This window comes from Numida meleagris, chromosome 9 (assembly GCF_002078875.1).
Source record: "Numida meleagris isolate 19003 breed g44 Domestic line chromosome 9, NumMel1.0, whole genome shotgun sequence".
Taxonomy (NCBI): Eukaryota; Metazoa; Chordata; class Aves; order Galliformes; family Numididae; genus Numida; species Numida meleagris.
In genome coordinates, this window is record NC_034417.1 from 12,584,779 (window position 1) to 12,605,188 (window position 20,410).

General features: G+C 48.9%; 2 protein-coding genes across 4 annotated transcripts in view; one reads left to right on the forward strand and one right to left on the reverse strand.

The window, feature by feature from the left end:
- Window positions 1-13,314, reverse strand: part of FANCI (Fanconi anemia complementation group I) — a 24,068-nt gene extending 10,754 nt beyond the window's left edge. For both annotated transcript variants that reach the window (XM_021407454.1, XM_021407453.1), the window contains exons 1-20: window positions 13,153-13,314; window positions 12,965-13,037; window positions 12,186-12,316; window positions 11,640-11,796; window positions 11,504-11,561; window positions 10,907-10,948; window positions 10,129-10,252; window positions 9,116-9,201; window positions 8,786-8,918; window positions 8,462-8,554; window positions 7,851-7,987; window positions 6,872-7,052; window positions 6,370-6,457; window positions 5,756-5,886; window positions 5,024-5,094; window positions 3,993-4,107; window positions 3,511-3,633; window positions 2,354-2,422; window positions 1,039-1,140; window positions 49-228 (exon numbers count right to left, since the gene is read on the reverse strand). In XM_021407454.1, the coding sequence (XP_021263129.1) occupies window positions 49-228; window positions 1,039-1,140; window positions 2,354-2,422; window positions 3,511-3,633; window positions 3,993-4,107; window positions 5,024-5,094; window positions 5,756-5,886; window positions 6,370-6,457; window positions 6,872-7,052; window positions 7,851-7,987; window positions 8,462-8,554; window positions 8,786-8,918; window positions 9,116-9,201; window positions 10,129-10,252; window positions 10,907-10,948; window positions 11,504-11,561; window positions 11,640-11,796; window positions 12,186-12,316; window positions 12,965-13,037; window positions 13,153-13,236 (2,178 nt within the window). In that variant the 5' untranslated portion in view covers window positions 13,237-13,314. The remainder of the gene's footprint in view (window positions 1-48; window positions 229-1,038; window positions 1,141-2,353; window positions 2,423-3,510; window positions 3,634-3,992; window positions 4,108-5,023; window positions 5,095-5,755; window positions 5,887-6,369; window positions 6,458-6,871; window positions 7,053-7,850; window positions 7,988-8,461; window positions 8,555-8,785; window positions 8,919-9,115; window positions 9,202-10,128; window positions 10,253-10,906; window positions 10,949-11,503; window positions 11,562-11,639; window positions 11,797-12,185; window positions 12,317-12,964; window positions 13,038-13,152) is intronic.
- Window positions 13,324-18,602, forward strand: RLBP1 (retinaldehyde binding protein 1). 2 transcript variants are annotated; one of them, XM_021407459.1, is made up of 9 exons: window positions 13,324-13,408; window positions 14,385-14,548; window positions 15,325-15,368; window positions 15,542-15,670; window positions 15,844-16,045; window positions 16,380-16,558; window positions 17,187-17,345; window positions 17,695-17,805; window positions 18,070-18,602. In XM_021407459.1, the coding sequence occupies exons 3-9, from the start codon at window positions 15,357-15,359 to the stop codon at window positions 18,226-18,228; spliced, it is 951 nt and encodes a 316-aa protein (XP_021263134.1). In that variant the 5' UTR covers window positions 13,324-13,408; window positions 14,385-14,548; window positions 15,325-15,356; the 3' UTR covers window positions 18,229-18,602. The 2 variants fall into 2 exon arrangements, with proteins under 2 accessions (XP_021263134.1, XP_021263133.1); XM_021407458.1 differs by having other exon boundaries at window positions 14,441-14,548.

Below are 20,410 nucleotides of genomic sequence, written 5' to 3' on the forward strand. Positions count from 1 at the left end.
AGAACTCAGTGTCTTCTTCCACTGAGTCAAACTGAAAATCTGATTTACCAGTTCAAAGTCTTCCAGCTCACTCTTGATCATCCGTCGTGTGACAGACTCGAGCATCTCTTCAAAGTTTTGCTCAAATCCCACATCCTCCTCCTCCTCCTCATCTTCAGCTCCTTTGCATAGATGCACAGTGCTCTTATACCAGGCTAGACAGTGTTGGATGCAGCAGAGCAGGTGGGCCTGGAGGAAGAAGCCACACAGTCACACTCAGCCTTGTAGGCAGAGGTCACTGGCAGATGAGGACAGGCTGTGTAACGTCACGGGACAGACCACCACAGTGACGTGAAGAGATGCAGATGCCTTCAAAGGTTCACGTCAGTTTCAAGAATACGCTTAATTCCCAAAAGCAGCTTTCTGTAATCCTACACACAGTTACCTGTTTCTAGCTTCAGACAACGCTGTCTGCAGGAGCTTGCCTATACAGGATGCACAGGTTTGTCTTCCAGTGCTCCTGCAACCCAGCTACTCTAACTGTTGAAGGAGACAGAAAGGGAATTTCCAAAAGGGCCCTCACTCTAGATGAAGTGTGTGCTCCCTCTCTGGATATGCTACTGCAGCACAGCGTGGAAGCTTCCTTAGGGAAAAACAAAGGAGTGAATTTGAATTTGTTCCCTTGGAAATCCTGTGAATTAAGATCTCATCTGCAACATTATCAAAAGAGCAAGATCAAGGTCAGACTCTTTCCTCCACCACACACGCTGCACAACTATTTTATGTGGAACTACGTTCAAAGAGGAAAAGTAACAGAGAGGATAACAAAACCACAGTATCAGTACATTTTTCACACAGGTACACCAAACCACTTTGATAGTGGAGCTCTAATATATAGCCTCAGACAGGAGTAACATGCCCAACTCTATGTCATTAAAAGAATTGCTCCAAGCTAGAAGAGGCTGAAGAAGCACAAGGTATTCAGCTCATGTAGCAGCACAACTAAATTCCTATGGAACAGAAAACCTTGCAGTTGTGGCCACCCAATATATCTCTTACCAGTGGTTCTTGCAAAAAGATTTGATCTCCTTGAGCCATTATACATCCCTCAAGTTTCAGTGGAGGCAGGAGATCTGGCTGAGGCAAGTAGTATTGCTTTATCTAACACAGAAAACAAGGAATAAAAATAACCAGTTCCTTAGTAACTGAGCTTCTTGAGTTGTTTGAATACAGAACACAACCATCTTTGTATTCAATTTTACAAAGGGAAAACTAGCACTGTGATAATGGGACTGTACATGTAACTCAGAATTTTAATTACTAGTAGAGCAGATGATGTGGCTTTCTTCAGTTGCTCACACACCTCTCAGCCAGAAGGCCAGGTCACGGCCCTGAAATCAATCTATCTGATCACTTGTGCTGTTTCAACATGCAGCATCACTTGTTTCACCTGCGGTGTTATCCATCCCTTATACAGTGAAGAAAATTAACTGTTCCTGTTGCCCAGCCCCCATTCTGAATGCTTGGCCCTGATATGATGCAGCCTCCTGGCCTAAGGATGCAAGCAGGCATGGAGGCTACACTTGGCCATCATGATCTTTCACAGATTTGTTTTAATGCCATCTGGCACAGCATGTGAAGGAGATATGCTCCAACTACTGATGTAGGATTAGGATCGAATAAGGGGAGTTTTATATGATGCTATAATACGTTTGCATCAAATTCCCATCGATTGCCCTCTGCTACCCCAAAGCTGCCTTGGCTCCGTTCTTGTTCCCTTCTCAGACCCTATACTGACATGGGAAAGTTGGAATTAGTCAGCATGAACTCCGGATGATTAAAGTGAAGAAAATTACTTGTTGCAAAGAAAGCACAGCCTGTCCAATGGATTGAGGACATGTGATTGTCTCGTTGCCACGAGCAACGCTGCTGGGGGATGAGCTAATCTTCCTAGATCCTACAAGGACTTGGGTACTCTCCCTATGCAAAGACAGCAGTAATAATTACACATCCTTGGGGATGTATGAGAGGCTAACTGTTGTAGACTGCTAAGGAACAAGGACCACAAAGCACTACTCTGTGCACAGGTTCTGAGATGCTGCAAGAAGTGTCAAGGACTGGAAAAGGTTCCAAAAGATCTCTTATTTTCCATTTTGTGTCCTGAGACGGGCTATGAACCAGTTTCTAGACATTTACCTACTCTTCACTCCCAGTATAGCAGGGATTCAAACTGTAAAAGTGCCACAGCATTTACTCATCTTTCAAGCGTGTGGGAGAACTGTTTGCCTAATACTTAACCTAAATGGCTTGCTATACTGGTCTCCATGTGGAATTCTTAGTGTCTCTGGAGCCATGTCACGGGGTAGTACCTTACCTGGGACAAAAGTGTTTCCATTATAGAGCTGGCCAGCTGGGAGTTCCTGCGTAGGACATCATAAAAACCCTGAAGACAGGAAGGAAGGACAAGTTGGCTTACATGAGAAAGAAAACAAACCATATGCACAACAAGTTTGCGTCACAGGACAGCAACAACCCTTTGGCACTGCAAGTAGCTATGAGCAAGAAACAATGTGCTCAGTGTAAAACCCCATACCTGGCAAAGCAAAGGCTTAACAGAAAGAAGGTATGAATCAGAATGAGCATGAATTTCCTTGCAGGGGCTCTCTCACAAGCTGTATCTCCCTAGCAGCAGTGGCATCAAGCCCAGAGTGACTTTCACTGCTATTTAACACCAGCACTAGATCCAACTTCAAACTGTGAAATCCTGCTTCAAAGGCCAAACAAGTCAGTGGGGAAACTGCAGGAGGCAAAAACCCTTCCGAATGAAAAATCTCAGTGGATGGATAAGGCAAGCACAAGTCCTGTGCCATACCCAAAACTTGCAGCTCACCAAATGGCAGTCCAACCAAGTCAAGAAGGAAACAAAATTTCTCTGGTCTAAACAGTGTTCCTTTTCTCAGGCTAGTATCCCACAGCTAGCTCTGGAGCTAAGACACTCACCCACAAATCACTCTTTATATTAGGCCCTTCATCACAAGAATCTAAGATACATTTAATGAAAGTTGCAAAAGGAGGGGAGAAAGGACAGATCCCTGGTGAAACTTCAAGGAAGTTTCCCCACACTCTCCTGTCAGGGCTTTCTTTGGAGCCCATTTGCATTCAGCAACACTGCTTCTATCCAACACCTGTTATAACACTGCTCCCCACTGAGCATCAAACATGTTTCCCATTTCCTAGGCGGCACCACAGGAAGAAAGACACTGACACATTTTTACTTTTAAGCAATGTACGAGACAAGGAAAATACGTTAACATGTCTTTGGGCTTATAATGGTCCAAAATAAAACGAAGCAGAAGGACTGCAAGAAACATTATAGTTCCTGGGATAAGCATGTGTCCCACAAAGAACATAACTGAGATAACGCATGGCTTTCCACAGAAATACAATCATTATTTATATGGGGCTACAGTAGAACCAGACTACAAAGGAGCTGCTAGCTGTTTAACAGGAGGCTGAAGAAACCATGTTTACCTCATATAACATAAGTCGGACATCCGCTTGCTGGCTCAGACATCGCCTCAGGCTGCCCAGGATTTCAAGGCAGAAGGCCTCATTAGCTGCAGAATTATAGCAGGCATGAACATCTGCCTGGACCTGAGAGGGCATATTAGTCACGTTATACTGGTTACAGTTCTGAAGTATCACAGAACAGAAGCAAGGTGATAAGGGGCCTGACCTCTAAACAGTCTCTGAAATAGTCCTTAGCGTGCTGCCAGGCTCCATATCACCACCACAGAGCAGCATGAATGTTCCACAACAGTGGTGCTATAAGATATAATGACTAACTTCTCTTTGCATGTTGCATTTCCAAAAGCTCTGCTTCCAAGATTAACCCTTACCCAAGATACATCTCCATTCTGGGGAAACACACCACTGTGAGTTGTTTCAAACTGTGTATTAGGAAGGAAACTGTCTCACGTTGTCTGCACTGGAGGCTGTAGAACAGCACTTACCTGAGTGGCACCAATGGCCTGGCTGCACTGGGAAGAAGACAAGCTGCCCAGAATCTTAAAATTTCTTAACAGAAGTAAAAAGCCAGCAACTGCAGCTTTACGAGCATCGAGCTGCCTGTGAGTCAGGGGGAGATGAGAAGTGTAAGGAAAAAAGGAAGCGAGAAGTTCAAAAGGAAATACAAGAACAACTCAGTAATGAAAAAGCGTTCACAAAAACAGTATGATTGGGCCCAGTGGCACTCCCCAAGAGAGAAACACAGCCCCAGGCAGGTAAGAGTTTGGTCGTTTGCTGGGAACTCCTTTGCTCTACAATCACAACGCTCAGTTTCTTTTTCTGCCCTCACAATGCTCAAACTGAAGGAGAGCCCCAGATCGAGACTCAGGCATTAAACATCCCTTGAAAACTTAAACGGGAGCATCTCCCAGAGCTGCAAGGTTCCTCACAAGAAGCTGGTGTTCTGCTTTGCTCACTGAAATCCCAGATCTTTCCCAAAGACCAAGTTCCTTGCCTTAAATAACAGCGCTCAATTATGAATTCTGTTTTCATAATCAGACAGCCATCGTCCCACAAAACTCAGTCTGTGATCACAGCGTTATGAAGACAGCAGGATGTATTGCTCAAAGCATTACCAAGACAACAAGCCTGTTTCTCCACCGTTTTGTAAGAGATCAGAATGCTGAGATGCCACCTTCCCTCTGAGTCAGCGGCTCTGTCTAAACTCTCTGTGGCATCTGGAGGCACTCAGTTGTGTAGAGCATTAGAATTTGTTTTAATTCTGCCTCTTACTGGGAGTTCCCAACAGCCTTCTGAATTTCCAGACACTACTATCCAGGGATTGGGATTTGTGTCTCAGTGGGCAGAGCCGTGACCGTATTACAGTCCTAGGCTGAAGGGATAGATGTCACTATCTAGTTATGGGAAGAACATAATAAGACGACATTTAGCCAAAGCACACAAAAAGTATTTCTGCTCCAAAATATGCAAACGAGTTGCAGAAATCTCTTCAAAGAATCTCCCCTCTCCAGCTTACCTGGAAAAGATAGCTTTCTGGAGAACAAGTATCAGGGAGTCCCTCACCGACATGCTGACTTTGAGCAGGGGCTGGAAAGGAACACACACTTTGGAGAGAAAAACACTACGGCATGCCAAGCCCTTGGGGCCTATGAGCTCATCTTCCTCAGGTCCATCTGGCCCTTCATTTTTAATACTGTCGTCAGTACAGCAGGGAAACCAAAATATTTTAAAATAATATAAAATTAAACCCGGAGAGATGTAGCAGCAGGATACCTTGGCAGGCTAGTGAGGACAAAGGACAAGGGTTTGGGAAAGAACTGTCGTCCCCAGAGTGGACTAAACAAGTAGAAGTTGAACTCCAGGGCAATACCTCAGCCCAGGCGAAGGAAAATACTGACATGGAGCTTACACAGAGAAAAATCAACACTGACAGCTAAAGCTGCTCAGCTGAACACCATATACTTAGTTTTCTATGGTGTAGCATCTGGGCATCTTCCAGATGAAAGGTCAGCACAGAGCAGTTCCGGCACCATTCCAGACCACACCATATGTTTTTTTTTTTTTTTGCTAGAGGGCATATGCAAACCCAAGCTTAAAGAACAGTTCTATGCCACACCGCACAACATACAGTAGAGTATTAAGGCTTATTTTACAAGAAGGATTATTAGATCATGCATATAATTGTGGCCTAGAGCTATCACTGGAACTAAACTAACAAGGATATTCATGAAGAAATGCAAAGCCTCACCTGTACTGCCCGGAGGAGCCCTTGCACTGTGTCGATGGGCAGAAAGGACAAATTGTCAAAGGTCTCTGTGACTCTGGAGGATGAGTTCTGAAGCACAAGAGGAGCAGACACAACAATATTGGACAGCAAGTCTGAAAAAAATAAAATAAAAGGAGCAACTGCTGTCAAGCTGCTAGAAAAGTCTTTATTAGGGAAGAGAGCAAAATATTTCTACAGGGTTCTGAGTTCTACTGCAGGCATGAAGCGCAACATGCAACCCAGCTGCAGGGCCTCACCCCACCAGAGGGCACTGAGGTATAAGAGAAGAGAATTCAGCATAGGCATCCCTGCAGCCCCAGGGACTCCCAAGCACCTACCCAAGGATGACGAGGAAGGTAAGGCCAGGAACTGACTGATACCAATTTTCTGTGCGTCAGTTATTCCATGGCAACTGCCTGGAAACATATTTTTCACCTGCGACAAATGCAAGGTGATTTGAGGCAGCTGACACCTCAATAAAAAGAAGGAACAACAGATTTTCTTGGCTTCAAGTCACTTCTGCAGGAGCTGAGGTTCTAAGAAGTTACATTCAGAAGCGTCAACAGAGCTGTACACATTTCTCTCTTCACTTTTACCTATGAAGTGGCTGACAGGAGATGCTGCTTTTGTGAGAACTCTGTTCAGGACCTGCTCAAGAATATCACTTCTGATGGGCTCATGGACCTGAAATGAGAAAGAACAATAAAGTCAAAACTTACATAAGTTTAAGATATTCCTGTATATCAGAGCACAAGTCCTGTCCAGTACAAAGCAAATCCAAATTTACCCCTTCAGTGAAGATTCTAGTTTCAGTCCGACCTCTACCACATTTTCTTTGTACCTCTGAATTTCTCTACCTTCTATGCAGTTTCTCTTGTATAATGAGGATTACACAAGTATTGTAGCAGATGGAATAGATTAGGATTGGGTCATTATGAAGATGACCTCTTCCTGCTGGACAAAGGCAAAATAGAGACTAAATCTAGTACTGTTTGTAAAGTACTCATGTGGATACCGCTGTCAAGGTTTTAACACCATTTACAGAGAGAAAATAAGAACAGTCTTGCCCAGCAAAAAGCTCTCCAAATCGTACACTACCTTAAATGTTTCCAGCAGGATATTCGCTCCCAGTTTGCAAGCCTGCTGTGCTGGCATTTTTGAAAGGCCCAAATTGGTCTCAGCAGCTTTCCCTCCAAAGGACTTCTTTGGTTCATAAGATTCCATTAGGCTGAAGCCGAGATCTACCAGTCCTTGAGTAACATGGTCCCAGCCAAATGCACTGAGGAAAACATTAAACAGACCAGGAAAGAAACAACTGAGTCACAGGAAACGTTTAGATTAGAGCAGTCTACAGTAAAATCTTCCACAGTCATTCCAGATCCAAAACAGCACTGAGATGCTTGTTCACACCAGGGAAGATGCCATCCCTCTGAAACTCAGAACTGTCTTTAGGCTGAGGGGCAGGTGCTCACCCCTCGTGTTTTGCATTCCTGGTTCTCCAACCATCAGACTTTCGTTCCAGTCTAAGGGTTTGCTTCTTATGGGGAATGGTTTGCACTCAGATCTCACCCAACAGTGATGCTGAGCTGCAGTCTGAATGTATAGATTCTACAGATCCTGGGTCATCAAGTCAGAACAGGAATGCCTTACATCAAACTACAGGACAACTGACAACAGATCACTGAGCTATCCCACAGGCTGTTTAAAGGACTAACCACACAGGGAAAGCAAACACTGAGTGAACCAGTCACTCATGCTTTGATCAGAACACAAACTGCAGCAAGCAGTGTGACTCATACCATCAGTTTCTTTCCTACTAAGAAACAGACACAGTTCTGATCAATTCAGTCCTCTGTAACACCATATGCCAAGATCTGGGGTGGAGGGGCAGATTTATTTATCTTTTTTGTTTAAATTCACCAGTATAAAACTGTGATCGAAACTTTGGATTTTGACACTGTTCACTGCTGGCAACAAGTCAGCAATGATTTTGTGATCCCAGAGAACTCTAGCAAGGCTGAAACACTCCCCCTTCCAAAGTCCACGGAGCATTCTGCAGCACGCGGCAACAACTCACCTATTTTTCACCACCTCCAGAATTACAGCTGTTATATCATATTGTTGAGGACACAAATCCTGCAGAAACTTGGAGGCCTGTAGGAACTGCAGGTCCTTGCAGCTTCTTGTGATTGATGTTTTCAAGAAATCAAATATCTGGAACATAAAATCATAGAGCGCGAGGAAATGATCTTTGAAATGGGATCTGTAAAGTCTTGGGTATGTTCCAGTAAGAGAACTAATCTGCCAAAAGTCTTAGCTCACTTCTTTCCCAGGACAAATACACCAACCTCACTAAGCCTCAAGGAGGGTAACTTGCTGCCAGATGCACTTTGGGTAGCTACCACAGAGCCAAAACATTAGAAAAGGAAGATGTTGCTTCTCTTCCCACACTACAGCACTAGCCCACAGGAATCACGGTTCTGGAAAATTCTGATATTGCTCCAGGGTCTTTTATACTGTTCAGTGAACCGTGGCACACCTCTAGTCTAACTGCCTCCCCATGAGCATCCCAAAGCCACTATTACCCTGATTCTGATATGACTACGACCTAATCATTCTTCCTTCCTTTCACAAGAAAGTGCAGTGTACAAACCCGTTGAATTTCTCGCATATTTATCTCAAACATACCTGCTCTTGCAGTCTGTGTTTTACTGCAATCGAAAGCAAAAGGGCCACGCTGAAGGGACACAGGGCTTTACCAGGGTCCTTCTGTTGTTCAGTCTAGAAAACAGTAAGCAGCTTCAACTGCAAGACCTCACAAGCTGAAGAAAGCTATCAGGATCACATCGTACTGCTGCTGTGGTACAGAAAGGAACCTATCTCTTTACACATAATGCTTCATAATATCATAAAACGATCATAACATGATTAAATCCCTTCTAAAGACAACCAGTGTTGATTGCAAAAGCCCTGCTTCAACACCTTCAAAACCAGCGCCTGTTCCTACTGTACCTTTAGAAGTTTGATGAGCTCCTCGCCAATGTCCTGATCCAGGTTGATAGCAGAAACAACATGGAGAATAACGGTACCTTCCACGTGGCGGAGCTGGTCTAGGGGCACTGTGGCTACCTCAAGGTCTGCTGATCTGTAAGGTTTATCAGGAAAAACAAAGAAACAAACAAAAAAAAACCTTAACAAAAAACACCAAGCCATCCAATGCCATCAATTATTTCTTAGGTGTCAGGAAGAATGTACTCGTACAAGATTTGACAGTTCACATTCAAGGAATACTGAGCAGGACAAAGGTGACTGCAAATACCTAAGTAGTAAAGAAGAACTTACTGTGGAACTCTCTGTTCTTCCTTTTGTCTCTTGTCCAGCTGATTGAAAAAACTGATGATTCCTTCTAAAACAGTTTTCTTACTGCCCTGTAAGGTAGAACATTATATTAAGCAGCTGCACGGTCTGCAGGATCCCAGAGAAGTACACTCTATTCCCACACCAATGACAAACGTCCTGGTATTCTTTATAACCCATCATAAAGTGCTGAGGTAGGGGAATGCTCTTGTATTGCTCACTTCTAGGTGAAATTACTTGGTTTAGTCTGCCTTCTCCTTTTGACTGCAATTACTGAAGAGTTGCAAGAAACAAAAACATTTGATATATTCTGTTTGTTTTCCTTTTTTTTTTTTTTAAAGTAATTGTGAATGATTCTTTCCAATTAATAAATTAGGAAGCCTTTCAAACTCCTAACCTTACTTCTGTCATTACATTTTGGCTAGTGAATACAAATGACCTCCTGTAACAGACAGATAATTTGTCTTTGTCTTGATCATTTTGGCACATGCTTGGTCACAAACAAAGCAAAAGAGACTGAACACTGATGAAGGGCAGATATGTACCTGGCAGCCTCTGCCAGCTGGACAAGCACAAGAGGTGAGACATTCCTAGCACAACTGTCAGACTACAATGCAGGAGAGAGTCACGCTGCTCATGCCACTGTTTTATTAGAAGCAAGCAGATCACAAACAGTGAGCAAAGCTACACTTAAAAATACTGAAAACAATCCACTCTGCTATCTCCTGGCTCTGAGGTCATCCCTTATTCCCAAAGGTTTGCTGTTACAGTTCCCTGCAAGCAAGAACAAGGTTGTATCTTCCTCTGAACTCCTTCAGGCTAGAGGAAGACGGAGGGAAAAACAAAGACAAATCCAAAAAACCTGATGATGTCCTGCTCTCCACAGCACAATTTGGGAGCAATCAGAATCCCCTCTGAAATCCAGCCCATTTCTCAGCCTGTGTGTATTTTCCTCATGATATATGCTCAGGGGGAGAACGGCTCCCATAAGCTCTTACCTTTGCAGAAAGAAGCAGCAGCTGATAGACCAGGGGGGGAATTTCCTGCAGGTCTAATTTGGAGAACATCCTGAGGACCTTTTCCACCACAAACTGCACCTCCTCTCCTGAGAGTGGAATATCCCTGTTGAATCAAAGATGCAGCCTAATCATTTTGATTCATTTCTTTCAGAATCCCATAGCAGATTCAGTCCATAAGTAGATACGCCCAGACAAGAGCTCTCAAAGTCCTTATCAGAAGTACTTGCCACAGAACCCTCAGGATACTATTCAACCTTCAGTGCTTGCATTTCCTTTACATCATGCTTATTCATTAACAAACTGTTAATTTGTCAAGGCTCACACATGGAAAATCACAATCCCACTCAAAGGCAAATACAAGCAAGGAACAAAACCCATACAGCCATACACACACACAGCCACTGGTTGGTCTGTAACTCAGATCAAGAGCACTAGCAACATTCCCTATGAGCACCGGGTGTACAAAGGAAAATATGACACAAGTCTTTGCTGTTAAGCTGCCAATAAACACTAAATAAGTGGCTGTGAGAAGCTGGGAAGCACGCTAGGCTCAGAGCAATCTTTGGACCATGCTTGCCCAGATGTGTTTTGTATCCACATGGATCTGATGTGGACGTTCACCGACCAAAGCATCCATGGAGCCGTGCCTGGAATGCTGAGACTGTTCGTACTTTCCCCACACTACATGAGAAATGGGACACGGACATAATTGCAGCACAAGAAAGCATTGATGCTTGCTGAAGGGAAACAGAGTTACCTGAACATGTTGGCAAGATGTATTACACTCTGAGGATCCCACCTGGTAAAACAAAAATTTGTCAGAAAACTGAGAGGAAGTAGAATTATTTTTTACCCCTTTATCCAGTTTCCCTGTTTCCTATATCAAGATTAGAAGCCATATTTCCAACCAGAATCGCCACTGCCACCATAATTATCCAGATTTAGAATGGCTCCAAACTGTCCTGGCTCCCACAATAGCAAATACCAAGAAAGGAATGAAACCTAACACTTCCTGTGATCCGCTCATGAGACACTACTATGAAATCTGGAAATAGGGCACTCCTTTGCCTTTCCAGCTAGAGAAGACACTGTCAAGCAGGGCACAGATTCAAAGATGACAGAACAGGACACAGGCAGTGCCACCTAACTCCTTCTCAAAGCATAACATGAAGCACAGTTTTGCCACGCAACCAAGAGGAGACGATGGGGCTGTGGACACACCTAGCAACTGCAGACTTAACTCGCTCCATACCTGTAGAGCAAAGGGAATTCTGTACAAAGCCCAGATAGAAATAGGCACTGACTGATTTTTAAACAAACTAAAGCATAGTGGAGCTGGCAGAGATGTACGTACTTGCTGGAGCAGAGGGTATTTATCAGCTGTTTCTTAAACTCTTCCCCATTCAGTTCACCTAAAAAAACATAAGTCTTAGGAACCCACCCCAGAGGAAGTGAGAACAGACTGTGGAGAAGGAGATGAGAAGGGTTACCTTTCCCATAGGCCAGGCTCTCCTTAGAGTTGCACAATGCGGTAAGAACAGTGGAAAACAACTCCAAGGATTTCCCATTAGACAGGCTGCCTCCCTTAATAACTTCAACAAACAAGGTGGCAAGTTCAGCCAACGCGTGGCCTGGCAGCTGGCGAGCCTGTGAGGAGGTGGAATAACATGGAAGAGCCTGAGGCAGTACACAGGAGAACTCCTCATGCATGTCCACATGCTCAGCACATACCAGAAAATGACATCATCTCCTACAGTGCAATGTTCCTAAAAGAGGAGTTAATCCTCAAGACCTCTATTTTATACTGTCCTTCATAGAATAGTGCAGTTAATCAAGTAAATGCAGTCATGATTTTGGAGTTTAGGTCTGAATTTCCAAAGCTCATATTTACACAGCAAATTCAAAGACCAAAGCAGATCTGTGGATAGGACATAACTCATTTTCCTCAGAGGTCTGGTGAAGTGTCTCAGTTTGCTCTCTAAGGGACATCCAGAAGACCCCAGGAAAGCCATAATAAGCTCCAAATAAGCTCCTACCTCCAGCATCAGCAGCCCTATGATTTCAGACACTTTGCCCACGTGCAGATCTCCTGATTCCACCAGTGGGACACAGTGCTTGTAAACCTGCAGCCTCCTGAGAACACCACTTTGCTGGGAACATGGGGAGCCTTATCATAAGAAAATAAAGAATGGGAAACAAGTCATACAAGCAACAACAGGTCATTAAACAGGAAATTTGCAGGGCTAAACTGTCAGCCAACTGCAGCTCCCCTTTTTATATATTTGACAAAACAGATAAAAAAACAGAGTACAGGAAATGAGAATCTCCAGGATAAAACAGCTGAAACACTCAGAACTGTTATCACATTCTTTGTTTCTTTCAACCTGCTGTCCACAATCAGGAAGCGCAAATGTACTGAGAAGAATTTGCTTGGCAATTCAGTTTCAGCTGGTCAGTTCAGTTCTACTGAAAGACACCCAAGAGCTCCTAAAAGTAAATCTCATACAGAATCACAGAATGGCTTGGGTTGGAAGGAGCCTTAAAGCCCATCCAGTCTGAACCCCCTGCCATGGGCTGGTTGCTCCCACCAGCTCAGGATGCCCAGAGCCCCATCCAGCCTGGCCTTGAGCACCTCCAGGGACGGGGCACTCACAGCTCTTTGGGCAGCCTGTGACAGTGCCTCACCGCCCTCTGAATGAGAAAAATCCCCCCAACAACTAACCTAGATTTCCCCTCGTTTAGTTTAAAGCCACTCCCTCTTGTCCCTCTGCCTCATCAGGCCTTGTCCCCACCAGCACCCAGGCGCATCACCCACCTTTGAAGATCCCCTTGAGCAGCGCCGCCGTCTCCCTGCCCCTCAGGGCCTGCCTTGTCACCATGTCACCCAGCTGAAAGAGAAGGCCGAGCCGTGAGCTGCCCCGCTTCAGCCCGTGCCTTGACAGCAGGAGAAGCCGCCCGCCGCCCGCCTGACAGAGCCGACGGAGCACCCCCTCCCCCAGGCACCTCGCCCTCCGCCAGGCCCTGAAGAGCCTCCTGGAGCCGCTCGGTGCTCTCTTCGGCCGCCAGCTGCAGGATGCGCTGCGCCATGGTGCGTCCGCTGTCATCCGCCGCGGCGCCGAAATTCCCGCCCGGAAGCGCCGCTTATCGCCATGGCAACAATCCCCGCCCCCCGTCTCGTCACTTCCGTTCTCCCCGAGGTCGGCTTACCCCTCTCCCTACCCTAACCGCGCAGGGAGTCCTCGGGTTCGAATCCCGCGAGGTGCGTGACCAGGCCGGGCCGGGGATGGGCGATCCCAGGGCACAAAGCGCCCATTGAGGTCCCCCCTCCCGGAGCTGTCCTGGCCGCTGCGAAGGGTAGCACGTGGGGCACGATCCCTTGGCGGCAGGCCGGGCACGGGGCACGAGGGGCCCTGTGTGGTGTTAAGTGCGGAATCCGGCCACCGCTGGGAGCTCTGAGCCCCACGCTCCTGGGAGCGGGCTCAGGGTGAATCCCGGGAGAGATCCCACGGTGCGGCCCGCGGTGCTCCTGCTCGGCCCCCACCCTGAGAAGCCACCCAGGGCCATGGCGTGGGCCTGGTGCTCCCCACCTGCCTTCAGCGGAAGTCCCGTGCCCTCCACCTCCTCCTGCCCCGCAGTGGGGCCCAGCAGGGCAGCGTGCTGGAATCCCAATCCCTAAATCCGCGTGTTACAAAACATGCCTTGTGTAAGCCCCTTCCTCCGCTCCCCCAAATCCCCAGAGCAGCCGGAGTGCGGCCAAGGCCTGGCCTCAATGGGCCCCTGTTCTCACTTCCCACCGCAGCTTCGTCCGCAGGGCCGGGGGAGCACAAAGTGTGGCACCAAGAAAAACACCCCACAAAAACACCCCCAAAAGCCCCATTTGGCCGCCGTCCCCACGGCTCTCCCCCATGTTGTGCCCACATCCCACGGGCTGACTGCTCTCCAGCACCGGGATCACTGGAAGCTCCACCTGTGATCCACGTCCCATGTCACCACCACCCCTGCACCCTCACCAGGCTCTTGGGGCCGAGGCAGGGGGTGGCACGCTGCCCACCCCTGGCCCCGCACTAATGAGCGGGTTACACAATGGGAAGCTTTTATACGCCGTTAATCGGGCCCAGCATCCCGCCCCTCCGCGCGTCCTCCAGCCCTCCTGCTCCCTCCTTCCCTCTCCCCATCGCCTTTTGGGAGGCTTTAGTGGGGTTTCCTGCCTGGTTTATGCGGACTTAATTACAAAGCTGCAGTGAGTTGATGCCTTGTGACGGCCTAATCCCAACCTGCTGACTCTACAAAGCTTTCGCTGGGATTTTGTGCTGCTCCACTCCGGTCCCGCTGCCCGGCCCCGCTCCAGCAGCCCCCAGGCCCTCACCCTCCACGGACGGTTTGGCTTTCCCTGTCCCTGGTGAGTATGGGGACAATGCTCACTTCAAACATTGTCAGTGGGTGCCATAACCTGGCCTTCCCCGACCTCCAGGGATGGGTTTGATTTGGGGGTCTCAAATAACGGGGTGCTTGTGGGGGAGCCCTGGGAGGCGTTGGGACACATGGCAGAGACATCTCTGACACAGGCTAGGCAGCAGGATGGGTGCTGGGCTGGTGATGAGGAGTGCGACCTTTCTCCTCATTTGCCCGCGTTAAGGGGAAGAGGACAAAGGCATTGCCTGAAGTTTTCTGCATCACCCTCAAGCAAAGGTGCGGACAGCAAGCCTTGGAGTCGTGCAGGAAGAGCTCAAGGGCCAAGGGGAGCATTTGAGACCCCATTTGCTCAGTAGGACTATGGCAGTGCCAGGCTCCCCAGGCTGGCATGAGGTCCATTGGCACCCATGGGACAGCCCAACCAGCACCAGGTAGCTTGGCGTGCACCGCTCCTGCCAGGACTTTGGGATCTTGTCCTGTGTTGCTCTAGATGCAGGCGGAGGTGAGCTCATGAAGCTGTGGCTCCCCAGAAACCACAGAAACCCAGGGATGCTTCTGCCCACAACTTCCCATCAAAAGGAAAAAAGCTGAAGGCATCAGATAATCAATATCTACTTATTTATGCTGCAAACAGCCCTCAAGCACTCTCAACATTTATCAGGTTTCCAGCTCATCCTCTGCGGGGTCAGGGCAAGAGGCATGGGGCACCAGGATTGCAAAGTCTTCAGATGCCCACAGATAATTCATCCTTCTCTCTTCCAGCATCCTGCAGCTGATCAAGGCTAAAAGAAGACATGTCTGCTGTTGTGAGTACTGCCCCATCCCTCTCCCGTTGCACCACTTGGGTGCAGCTCTGTCCTTCCCTAGAGTGACCTGCAAGGCACTGGGGCTGCCCTCAGCCTTGTGGAGCAAGTGGGCAGGGAGATGGGGGGCTGTCAGCAGAGGATGCCTGATGTCCCCCATCCCCTCCTCGTCCCAGACGGGCACCTTCCGCATTGTCTCGGAAGAGGAGCAGGCGCTGCGTACCAAGCTGGAGCGCCTCACCACCAAGGACCACGGCCCCGTTTTTGGGAAGTGCCAGCAGATCCCCCCTCACACCCTGCAGAAGGTGAGGCATGACTACTGCAAGTGGGGCGGGATGAGGGGGGGATGTGCTCCGACCACACTGCTTTTTGGTGCCAAAATGCACCCTGGGCTGCTGAGTCTGGTGGCCCTGTGGGGTGCCCAGGGTCCCCAGGGCATTGTGTGGATCCTGAGGACCCCATCCTCGCTCCCCCCCAGGCAAAAGATGAGCTGAATGAGACGGAGGAGCAGAGGGAGGTGGCAGTCAGAGCACTGCGGGAGCTGGTGCAGGAACGGGCCAGCAGCGAGGACGTCTGCAAGGCAGTGGCCGAGAAAGTGCAGGGGAAGGATGATTCCTTCTTCCTCCGCTTCATCCGTGCCCGCAAGTTCGACGTGCACAGGGCCTACGACCTGCTGAAAGGTGGGGGTCCTCTGGCAGCCCCCTGCTTCTTCCCATTATCTCCCAGCACCCCCAGTCCCTCGGCTGGGCTGTAAGGGACAGGGAGTGAGAAGGCCATTGGCTGGGTCCCACTCTGCTCTTGTTTGCTTCTGCCAGGCAGATAATGAGTTGCAATTATCAGTGCTGGCTCCCAGATGAGCTGTTTTGTTCACCCACATTTTCCCAGGACGTTTCCATATTTCGTGCCCATGCTGTGCCAAGCGGGGGGAGCAGGGGTGGGGAGCTCCCCCAGCACTCTCCTGGCTCCCTGATGGGCAAGCAGCTGCCATCCTGTCTGGCTCCTGTCTCTTCCCAGGCTATGTGAATTTCCGTCAGCAGTACCCTGAACTCTTTGACAACCTGACACCTGAGGCCGTGCGCAGCACCATCGAGGCGGGCTACCCTGGCATCCTGGCCAGCAGGGACAAATATGGCCGGGTAGTGATGCTCTTCAACATCGAGAACTGGGACTACGAGGAGATCACCTTCGATGAGGTCAGCCCAGCCATTGCTTCCTGAGCTTCTGGAACAGCTCTGCTGCTGGGGTTGTCCTGCTGAGCAGAGCATCCCTTACACACACACGTTTGTATGGGCACACATAACCTAGATCCATCCAGGTTTATGCAAAACTTTGAATTTATCCTTTCAGGGGAGTCTGGGCCATCTGATGTGCAGGATGCAGTTGGGGTGTGCATCTCCCATCCTAGATGACACAGAATGAAGGGAGGCACCACACCATTAGATCAGGGTGCTTTAGAAAGGAAGGACCTGCAGGGCAGAGGAGGAAATTGGCACACAGCGTGGAAAGGGCTTTTTGGCAAAAAGACCTTCAAGCATGAGATCACAAGTTCTTCCAGCTCTGTTTTCTGCTCAGCTCTGAATTTGCTGGCACTGTGTCAGAACACTGACCCAGATGTGAGACACCTTGAGAGGGTTGTTGAGCATCCTCCGCAATGCATCCCCTGCTCTGAAGCTCTGGGGCTGGCTGGGACAACCAGTTGGAGTTGAGCAGACCCAGGCTAATGCTCCACAGGGCTGGTCTTGGGGACCTCCTGAGGTCTAAGGGAGGTGAGACCTTGCAGTCACACTAAAAGCAGGTCCTGCTGTCTCTCCTCTCAACCAGATCCTTCGTGCCTACTGTGTTATCTTGGAGAAACTGCTGGAAAATGAAGAGACCCAGATCAATGGGTTCTGCATCATTGAGAACTTCAAGGGCTTCACCATGCAGCAGGCATCAGGGATCAAACCTTCTGAGCTCAAGAAGATGGTGGACATGCTACAGGTGAGGTGGAAAAGACTGTACCCAGAGCTAGCAGGGGTTTTGGATTGCCGCTGTTCTGCCACCATGAGAAAACATCATGGAGAGGCTGTTTTCCATGTGGTCTTGTGAAATGGGAGCAGTGAGCCATCTGGGAGGCTCTGCAGCTTCCCCAGTGCTCCCAGGACTTGGACAGCTGATCCTCTGGGATCCTGTTCATCAAAATAAGAAAGGGATGATGGAAGGGAGAATGGGAGGCTGGGGACAGGGAGCGGAGGCAGTGCCAGGGTTTCTTTTGCTGCCCTGCCTCCTCTCCTGTCTCCTTGAGGCCAGCACAGTCTGTAACCAGCTGTGTCTGGGTTTGGCATCCTAGGACTCCTTCCCAGCACGGTTCAAGGCTGTCCACTTCATCCACCAGCCCTGGTACTTCACCACTACCTACAACGTGGTCAAACCATTCCTGAAGAGCAAACTGCTGGAGAGGGTGAGTGTGGGGAAGGGGCCTAGCAGCAGAGGCTAGAGTAAAGCAGTGTGGCTGGGAGGAAATCTTCCAGCTTTTGGAGACACAGGGACAAGCTTGGGCTGAGAGCAGCTGGTGGATGAGCTGGGCACGTCCTCTAGGAAGGGGAGCCTGCTGCTAGGCGATGAGAAAGGCAGGCAGCCCATCGGGTCAGTGCTAGGGTCCCTTGGCCACTTCTTTGTTGTGGGCAGAGTCACCCATCTCTGCTGAGGGGTCCTCTTGTGCCAGGTGTTCGTGCACGGGGAGGAGCTGGAGTCCTTCTACCAGGAGATCGACGCTGACATACTGCCAGCAGACTTCGGTGGCAACCTGCCCAAGTACGATGGCAAAGCAACCGCAGAGCAGCTCTTTGGGCCCCGCATCGAGGCTGAAGACACGGCGCTCTAAGTCAGGGGCTGCTCCCCTTCCCTTATAAAATAAGATCAGAGGTGGTCCCCTAACCCCAACCACCTCCTTACTGTAGCAATGGATGAGTGACTGGTCGCTATGAGGTGCTCTGGGTGTGTTGCTCTGGGTCTGTTCCTGTCCCCAAACCTGGCTGTGGCTGGGATACAGCTAGCACATACATTGCTCTGCTCCAGCCTTAGCCTTTACTTCTGTGGGGTGATGCAGCCAGAGAGCGATATCTCCCCAGCTCTATGTACCTGCAGCTGGTCGCTGGGGAGCACAGTGTGGGCAACACAGCCAGAGGCTGCCGTGGCAGGAGCCCCTGCCAGGGGCTGGCTGAAACATGTATGCAGAGAAATAAAGAAGCATTTAACAGCAGAGCTCCTGTGTGTCTCAGACCTGGGTCAGTGGTTCTGATATAGTGCCGCCAAGACCAAGCAGCGGCCCAGGCAGAGCTGAGTACCCAATTCTTGCTCTGCTAGGCAGCCAGGGAGGAAATGCAGCAGCCACTGAGGGCAGGAGATGAACGCTAACCACAGGACAGTGGAAGACACGCAGAACGTACCCTGCTAAATCCTCTAAAAGCCTTAACAAAGCTGCCTCTCCTAGCATTGCACCTGACAGGGAGCTCAGATCTGAGTAGTTCAGGTCAGAAAAGCTCAATGAAAAGTAACCAAGGGGGCAGGGAAGGGCACAAGGGCTGCCTGTGATCAGTGAGGTGTGGCAGCACCACTAGCTTGGAGTCAGCAGGAGGCAGATAACAGTATGAGAAGGAGGTGGAAGTATCTCCCTGCCAGGGAAAGAGAAGTGTTCTGGGTTATGAACCAGAAGCTCTCAGGTGGTGAAGCAAAAAGCGGCTCATGCACGAGCTGATCAGATGCTCGACTTCTCACTGGGCCATCAGCCATAAGAGCAGCAAGGCTTGGAGAGGAGCAAGGGGCCGCTGCCTGCCCAGGACTTGGTGGTTGCCTTCCCCATCACCCTGTCAGTGCAGCATGCCGCCCTTTTTTCCCCTCCCCCAGCTCTGCAGTCACACACGAGCACCTTTTATTAGCAAAGCACGGACCAGAGCCCATCCACATCCAGCTGAGGTGCAGGGTGCTGACAAGAGCTGCATTCATCAGGGCATTGGCTCAGGCTCAAGCCAAACAGGATGTCTGCTCTGAAGCTGCCATGAGGATGGGGCCTGTCTGAGCAGACAGCTGGGGTTAAATCCATTTTCTCCAGCCCCAGCAGCCCTGCTGATTCACCGAGCAGCATGGGACACACAGCAGTTCCCAGCCTGGGGCTGCACCAGGCTTGTGCTGCAAGGGCCTGGAAAAGGATGGAAAGGCACCTCTGGGCTCTGCTTGGCTGTGCTGGGCTCTCCACAGGGCCAGCAGCCACCCGAGCAGCCCCAGGGAAGCAAAGCATGACAACCACACAGCCATGCAGCCCGTGCAAACACAACAGCTTGCTTGGGAGGCAAAGCAATCACACCTCCTTCGTAAGAAAAGAAAACCAACCAAGAACAGTGCCACAGCAGCACTGCTCTTCACGCTGCAGTCCTTGTTCTGCTTCCTAGAACACAGAAAGCAGAGGAAGGCTCCAGTTGGAGACAGAGGGGGTACTGAGGGCTGCCACAGGCTGTATGTAACACAGAGCCCATGGGCACTGCTCCCACCTACATGCTGCACACTTCAGCTTTCCCTGAGGGCAGCGATTCCCCCCTAGAGGTAGGGAGGAGGAGAGCAAGATGATCTTCTTGGCTCAATATATTCCCACGTCAGGCAATCCTTTCCAGAGGAAATCCTTTCACAGAGGAAGAAACGGCTGCTTTATCTGTCCAGATTGACTTTCCCACCACCAAAAACATTGTGCACAGCCACTCCACGTAGCACTGGCTTCAATAAGTCCTTTATTTTTAAATAAAGAAATCCCACTGAATCAAAGATAACAAAATTACATTTTGTTTTGCAACAACCTCCATTATACATCACACAGAAGAACAAAAATTAAAGAAAAATCAAAGACACCGTTTTATATATATTTATATATATATATAATTTTAAAGGTAAACATCAGCAGATATAGAAAAATTGCATTGCTAGTTGCAAATCATCTCCCCTGCAGCTGTCAGCTTCAGAGAATCTGACTCAGAACATGGCAGCAGGGAGGGTATCTCGGTATACAAGCTTTTTCA

Coding starts and splice junctions, on each gene's coding strand:
- RLBP1 (XM_021407459.1), top strand. Junction 16,046..16,379: donor GGCCTACGACCTGCTGAAAG/GTGGGGGTCCTC, acceptor GTCTCTTCCCAG/GCTATGTGAATTTCCGTCAG. Junction 17,806..18,069: donor AGAGCAAACTGCTGGAGAGG/GTGAGTGTGGGG, acceptor CTCTTGTGCCAG/GTGTTCGTGCACGGGGAGGA.